Genomic DNA, 8,065 nt, shown 5'->3' on the forward strand with positions numbered 1-8,065 from the left:
GACAATATAGGTGCCACTGCCCGTCTAGCGGTAAACAGTTGATGGTAAACATGATTTTTTTATATTTGAATTCTTGATGTTAGTATCAACAAAAACATCCAATAAAACTCATGATCAGACTCAGCAGGTCCTGAACAGTTTATATGTATTGAAAACTTCAACAAATTGTCTGTTTTTCAATGACTTTTTGGGAAATTTGCTCTTGATGCTCTAAATTGGGAGTTGTCAACACAAAAATTGCTCAAAATGAAAAGTTTTTGATTTTTTCGCGCTCTAAAAATCAAGCGTGTTCCTAGATATCAGAACTAGTTGACACATCAGGCTAGAAGTGATAATTTATTGTTGAAGAACATAAAGAAAGAAAATGATTGGTGGCAGTATAGTTGCTACTACCCGTAAAAGGGTTAACGAAGTCCCTCTTGAGGACTGTTGGAACATCAATCGTAGCGGAGATTATTCTATGTCACGTGGAACGAAGATGACGGTCTGAGTGGTTCGATGATGAATTCCAGCAGGTTTTGAACGAGAAAAACGTTGCGCAGGGAGCTAATGCTGCGACAAGCTGTGATATGAACGGAAGAGGAGACAGCAAACCCGATTCTTCCCGGAGAAGAAGCATGAAGCGACCGAAAGGTGGAGGCATCACTTCGATGAACACCTAAATGGCGTACAGGAAGAGGTCCAAAATATCATTACACGAGAATTCGGGACGCACAAGGGCGGAAACGCCTGTCGTTCGACCGTTGTCGAAATCGTTCAGTCGCCGCTATCCTGCATCGCCAACGCCGATGTAGACACTTCTGGGCCGAAGAAAAAAGAAGATGGTTGCAGTGACACCGGGCGACCATTAGCGGAAACAAATTGTTATCGAGCTTCAGATAATAATAGTTTGACTCGAGGCCCCTATTTCGGTGACCGAACGATTGTCTCGCGCTGCTATCTGAAATCCAAATCGCATTTGCTCGCAAAGAACAAATGGCTTCCATTTTCCTCGATATCAAAGGGGCATTCGGTTCAGTTTCCATGGAAATTCTCTCAGAGAAACTTCATAATCGTGGACTTTCGCCAATTCTGAATAATTTCCTGTACAATTTACTGTCAGAAAAGCACATGTTTTTCAATCATGACAGCTTGAAATCTTTTCGATACAGTTTTATGGGCCTACCACAAGGCTCCTGCCTAATCCCCCTCTTGTATAGTTGTTACGTCAATGATATGGATGATTGTCTAACTAGAAACTGCACGTTGAGACAACTTGCAGACGATGGAGTTATTTCCATCACGGGTACTAATCCCGCCGTTCTGCAAAAATCCTTGCAAGATACCCTGAACAATCTGTTCACGTGGGCTGGGTATCGAATTCTCTACGGAGAAAACCGAAATGGTCGTATTTTCTAGGAAGCACGAACCCGCCCAATTCCAGCTTCACCTATCCGGCAAAACGATCAGGCACTCGATGTTTTTCAAATACCTTGGAGTATATTTTGAATCTAAATGTACCCCTGGGGAATACACATTGTGAATCTGAAACAGAAATGCCAGCAAAGAATCAATTTTCTCCAAACAATAACCGGAACATGGTGGGGTGCCCATCCAGGAGACCTCATTCAGTTGTAACAAACAACGATATTATCATTGTTAGAATATGGCAGTTTTTGCTTCCGATCAGCTGCCAGGATTCATATTCTCAAGCTGGAGAGAATACAAAATCGTTGCTTGCGTATAGCCATGAGGTGTTTGCATTCGACACATACGATGACTCTCGAAGTCTTGGCAGGAGTACCCCCGCTTACTCTTCGGTTCACAGAATTATCCTACAGATTTCCCATCCGTTGCAAGATCATGAATTGGTGATTGATAACTTCGAAAATCTACTCTAACTGACTCCTCAGTCATGTTTTATGTCTTTATACCATGAGTACCTTACCCATGAAGTGCACCCTTCACCAGGCATCTCCAACCAAGTTTGCTTCCCGTACTTTTGCAATTCCTCTGTCATTTTTTATCTGTCCATGCAACTAGGGATCATTGAAACATTGCCCATCGACCATTATTTTATTTTTTCAGACAGTCTCAGCTCAATAGACGCAATCCGCTCAATGAAAGTTGATAAACGCTCATCCTATTTCCTAACAACAATAAGACATCGTTTGAATGTTTTGGTCGAAAAATTATTCAAGATTACCTTAGCATGGGCCCCCGCTCATTGCTCGATTCCGGCGAATGAGAGAGCGGACTCGCTAGCTAAGGTGGGCGCTTCAGAAGGCACACTTTTTGAAAGGCAAATTGCTTATAATGAATTTTTTCGCATTCCTCGTCAGGACATACTCGTTAGTTGGCAGCGCATGTGGAGTGAAGATTAGTTCGGTCGCTGGTTACGCACGATTATCCCTAAGGTCTCGACGAGAGCTTGGTTTAAGGGATTGAATGTAGGTCGTGATTTCATTCGCGTGATATCTCGGCTTATGTCCAATCACTACAACCTAAACGCGCATCTCTATCGCATTGGGCTCGCAGCAAACAATCTTTGTGATTGTGGCGATGGCTTGTCTGGTCGTGTATCCGGTTCCATGCTGCTCGCTCTCAGCTCTCTAGAGCACTGAGAGCAAAAGACTGACAATCGGATAACCCCGTCCGGGATATTCTAGGTAGCCGTGATCCTGATCTTCTGCTTCATCTATACCTGTTCCTCAAAAACGCCGATGTCAACGTTTAATGATGCTTCCTTCGTTGTGTCCCTGTTTCATTATCCCTCCTATCCGATCTATAAACTTTTACTTAGTCGCGGCAATACATACACACACTCTTTACAGATACACGGGCCAAAGGTTGTGCAGTCCACTGATCATTCAACAAGAGCCAAAGGTTGTACCGCTCATGGCAACTCTACACGAGCTGATGTTTGTGCCGGATAGTGACCATTCTATCCTGGATTCCTCGAGTCAAGAAGACGCACCACGCTAGATATAGGGTACATATTAGGGGGGCGTTGCTGATTAATGGTCAGCTGCTTCCCACTAGGAAGTATCCCGTGTCGGGCACACGTACAGAGCATTGGAGACAGCAACATCACAATTACGAAAACACTTGTAATACTAACCTCGAGCCAACCGCTAGTAATCGGTTACATATTACTAACATAGTTGTAAGGCAAACATTGTCGAAATATTGAACTCCCGGCCCCGTTAGGCTGACGCCATATGAGCCTTAATAGAAATATATATTTTTGGATAAAAAAAATCCGTACATACCTGACGTATGGCAGGATCCTGGAATTAAGACAAAAGCTACTTGAACACCAGAGGGGTTGGATTTGCGGCTACACTGACACTGTACCCATGATGATTCTTGAACCCAGGAGACCTTTCCAGCAACTCTACGAATACTGTACCATCCACATCGAGCATTTCTTGTGTGTCTACCCGATTTTTCATGCGTTTACCTTAACATCTGGTAATGAGACCACTCGTGCATGGTCAATCATAGTAAACCATGAGTTTTCAAACAATATTTGACAGCGCTATCAGTTGAACTGCGAAAGTTATGGAAGAAAGTATTGGCAGATGACGGTGGGGATGGTGGCTACATCGTTCCGGTCTTTGGGTCGGGAGGTCGGAGCAACGAGTCAGACAGTGAAAAAATACCTAGCGGACATCATCATGTGGAAACGTAAGTCAAGACCGGCCTTGTCCGAACAGCGAGCTGAGACCCAGAAACTAAGACTGAAATTGGTTATGAGTGATTTTTTATGGCGAAGCGGAACGTCGCGGTCGACATGAACGACGAGACGCTGGATGGCAACAACTGACATGGAACCAGCTACTTACATCTTCCACCAAGGATATAAGTTCCGACTTGATGTACATCTTCCACACCAAGTTCCCAAAGCAGGTACTTCCGTGGCTAACCATCAGCGAAAAGGAGACGTCGAAGCAGCTCTTCTTTCTCTCGGGACTTGCAGTGACCGGGAAATTCACAGAACGAGGTGCCTGTCGGAAGTTGTCTCCTTCATCCAAAAATATCATCCGGACTAGGATAATGTGTTTTGACCGGACCTGGCCTCCGCTTATTACGCGGAGAAGTCGCTGGAAAAGATGAACCGCTCGAAGATAGATGTTTCGAAGTCCGCCAATCGTCCGAACATCCCCCAACTGTGTCCCATCGAGAATTTTTGGGCAAACCTGAAGCGGAGGGTCTACTCCAACAGTTTCGTGATGAAAACGGAGGAGGAACTAACAGATAATGGTAAGAAAGAACGGAAAACGTTCCAACAAGTATGTTTTCCGGCCGCAATGGCGGAGGCTCTGGTCAACTGTGGGTAGATCTCCCAACCGCCGAAATGTTTCTGTTACATGGTCAATTAAATAGTGTATTATTAATTGTCCATTTTATTAATGCAGTTGAAATCTTCTTGCGGCACAGATTCCTCTCCACTGGTCTGGTGCAATGACTCGAGGATATTCTTGCCATCCAACCAACAAGAAGTCGAGCAATCCAAAAGAAACACCAAACGAAAAAAGTGTTTTGGATTATCAAAATAAAGAAACAAAATACCTGTATTAAGTTCAATGTAAAATTAATTGTAATGTATTTTATAAAAAAATATTTCTACAATTCCATCTGGTGCCATTATATTCAATGATTTTAATTGGAAAAAACATAACTCAAAGCAAACTAATCATGTATTATTATCTCTCTCTTGTTTCAGGTTGAGGGCCCAACACTCTCAACTCATCCATTGGTGAAGCTTAAGGCGTTAAAATTTCTTTGAAGCTCAACGGAGAATTTATTGTAAGTTTGATGATTACACCTTTGCATCAGAATGGGTTCTAATCCACGAATTACCCTCCCATTCCAGTCTCTTTCACAATGGCAGAAACTACCGAATTCGAATGCGAGAGCCGTTCATGGCGAGAAAATCAACTTTCTAGTGTACAACAACGGAAACCACGAACAGCAACAGCAGCAACAGTACGAAAACATATACTTCCACCAAGAGGACTCGCAGCAGTTACGGAGCAACAGTTTTACAAACTTGAACTCGCAGAATTACCCTCTGGAGTCACCTTCAGCAGCAGCAACAGCACAGTATCCGATCAGTGGCGTATTAGGCGCAGCGAACTGGATCAGCTCGACGACGATAGAGACGGAAGATTCTTCGCTTTCACAGCCCACTTTGAGCCCTTTGGCAAACCAGAACAATATGTTCACGGGCGTAATCGACATCGACCGTTGGTTGAGTGGAACCGACAACAGAAGCGCTATGATAGATGAACAGCTCAACACACCTACGCCTGGGAAAACCTGTGGGTTTGAATATGACTGTTTCAGAGGACTTGGGGCGTCCGAAACGAAATTTAACCTTACCAACAAATTTAATAGCAGCAGCAGCAGCATCACTAAAAACAGCGGAGATGATTACAATAACAACCATAATCTACATACCAACGAAGCTACGCATGGCCTGAAGGAGCAACCATTCGAACTGAAATGTAATGATTACGATAGCAGCAGCAACTTACCGACACTACCTTTCGATAGAAAATTGTCAATCGCTCCGGCAGGATTCAACTCGTGGGAGTTCGAATCCTGCCTTGAGGAAGCACTCCTCAGTCCTAGTTATGGTATAGTGACGCCACCTCACAGTATGATGGAGGTGGCGTCTCCGGGCAGCAGCTCGGGCGATACAGAACGCAAACTGGACGAGAAAGAAACTTGTGTCGATTTCAATTCACTCATCTTTTCACCAGAAGCAACAACACCAATCGTCGGGGAAGAGGAGGACGATTTCAATATTCCCTTCCACGAGGAAATCGAACAACTTTCGAAGTCTTTCTACTGCAGTTCCAACAATCTAATTTCAATCAAGAGCTTCCCCAACGAAGAGGAGAAGGATTCTGTATCGCCCAGCACGCTGGATCTGTTGCCAGACGAATCCGTCATCTCTTTCGCCACTATTGAATCCCATAACATTTCAGAAAAATCGAATTTCGATACGAGTGGTGCTGTGTTAGGAACACAGCCTTCAATTGCCGACTCGTTCTTCAGTGATGCTGACGATGATGAACAACAACTGAACGCGCTAGAAAATCAGCCAGGGCAGGAGCACATTCGCGATCCAGCAGGGGCAGTCCCCTCGCGGAACGTTTCAAACGAAAGTGATGATAATACTGTTGATGTTAAAATGCTAACTCAACTAGAACATAACTATACTATTAAGGTATCAGATCAAGGCGGCGAAAGCCCCATTGTATCGCAACAACATAATACGGTGAAGGAATCAAAACTATCGCAACTTTTGAAGTCCGAAGAGACATTACGTTCGCAGCAACGATCAACGCTTCAGCAGCAGCGGATAGACAAAAAATCTTCTTCCCATCGACTCCGGTTGCAGCGCAAAAAGATGATTGAAAACAACCGCCGCCGCAACCGGGTTGTGCCCAGTTTGAAACTCAAAATAATAAACCCATTGACCATCAGCAGTGCTGACGATACGGCACTGATGGGCGCCAGTGCGCAACAAATGGCGCTCAATACGCCCGATGTTACGAACGCTATTCTCGATCTTGAGGCGGAGACCATGAAGAAGGAAGAGGATTTCGATCTGTTGGCATACATCACTTCCGGAACGGTAGGTCCATTACTGAGCGCCCGTCAAACACACATGCTCATGATTGATAATTGCTTTCCTTAACTTTCGCAGGATTATGATGAAATTCCGTTGTCCCCTATCGATGAGAAACCAATTCTTCCCCTTATTGACGAACAGCCGCCAACTCCGGTGGCAGCTGTTCCAGATACTAGCAGCAGCTCCACCACCATTTGCAGCACAACTCTCAGTGATTTGTTAAACTCGAAGAGAAAACTCTCGACTCTAACCATCGAAAACCTAGATGAACTGACGGCAGCTACAAATCCCAAACGTATCCGTAGTAGTACTGCTGCTGCTTCTGCAGCCTCCTCGGTGTGCGGCGATAATTTCTCGGAAACATCCTCGAATCGTCCCCAGAAGCGACGTGGTCGGCCCCCGAAACAGGTCGGCTCGATCCGGAGCCGGTCCGAGTATAAACATTTGAACGAGGAGGATATGCGTTACCGGGAGCAGCGCGACAAGAATAACGAGGCTTCCCGCAAGTCTCGCATCAATCGTAAGGATCGCGAGCTGAGGTTGGAAAGCGAGGCCCGGGAGTTGTGCCGGCAGTACGACGAGCTGAAGTTGGAGGAACAGCAGGTAATAAGAGAATGTGCCCGATGGCGGCGGGCGGTAATGCGTTTGGCGCTTTTGTAATCGTTGCGGAACAGTGGCGAAGTAATTCTCTCTCGGGTGGCTTTGTTTCTTTTTTTAAATTAGAGTACATCAAGTTTTAAGAACAAAAATGTTAATTTTTAGTCTTTGTTGGAATCATGCTAATCGTAGTGAACATAAGACATAAATTCAAATATGTAACCTGAAGGATTGAATTCTTTTTGCGAGAAAAATTGAGAAAAAATCCAAGGAAGCAGCTAAAAATTATCAATAACATCAGTGCTCAATAGTGCACTTTTCGGATAAGCAAATGATGACATCAAGTACCATTCGTGATTCAATGCATCAACGAGTTGCGTCATTTTCTATGGACTCTCATGCCTCACATCGGTTCACAGTACTATCCTATAGATATTTTTTTTTTTAATTTATTTGAGAGGTTTTCAGCCTCCTGGGCTGGTTCGCCTCTTTATCGACGGCATTGCCGCAAGGTTTCGTTGGGAACAGATTGCACATAAAATTATCACATAAAAATTGGACGTAAAAATTTAACACATATAAATCCTTTTGCGAGACATGACTTAACAAAGAACTTGCTGTTTGCTTGTTGGACCAGATGGCATGGATGTCCTCGGACCATGGCTCCAGGCCAGTGGAGAGGAAGCCGTGCCGTTGAAGATGCCGGCGTGTTCTTATTCCCCTTCATCGTGGAGGGGAAGGAACAAGGATCTTCTTGACTGATCCATTGTTCAGACGCTAGATCTTAAAAAATAGTTCGGCATCTTTTAGGTAGCAGACAAGCGCTGCTACTCTTGCTGG

At 44.5% G+C, this 8,065-nt stretch overlaps 1 protein-coding gene across 2 annotated transcripts in view; it reads left to right on the forward strand.

The window, feature by feature from the left end:
* Positions 1 to 7,453, forward strand: part of LOC129769147 (uncharacterized) — a 30,382-nt gene extending 22,929 nt beyond the window's left edge. For both annotated transcript variants that reach the window (XM_055771246.1, XM_055771238.1), the window contains exons 2-4: positions 4,709 to 4,791; positions 4,859 to 6,631; positions 6,704 to 7,453. In XM_055771246.1, the coding sequence (XP_055627221.1) occupies positions 5,204 to 6,631; positions 6,704 to 7,288 (2,013 nt within the window). In that variant the 5' untranslated portion in view covers positions 4,709 to 4,791; positions 4,859 to 5,203 and the 3' untranslated portion in view covers positions 7,289 to 7,453. The remainder of the gene's footprint in view (positions 1 to 4,708; positions 4,792 to 4,858; positions 6,632 to 6,703) is intronic.
* The last annotated feature ends 612 nt before the right edge of the window (positions 7,454 to 8,065 follow it).

The sequence above is a fragment of the Toxorhynchites rutilus genome, chromosome 1 (assembly GCF_029784135.1).
Source record: "Toxorhynchites rutilus septentrionalis strain SRP chromosome 1, ASM2978413v1, whole genome shotgun sequence".
Lineage (NCBI taxonomy): Eukaryota > Metazoa > Arthropoda > Insecta > Diptera > Culicidae > Toxorhynchites > Toxorhynchites rutilus.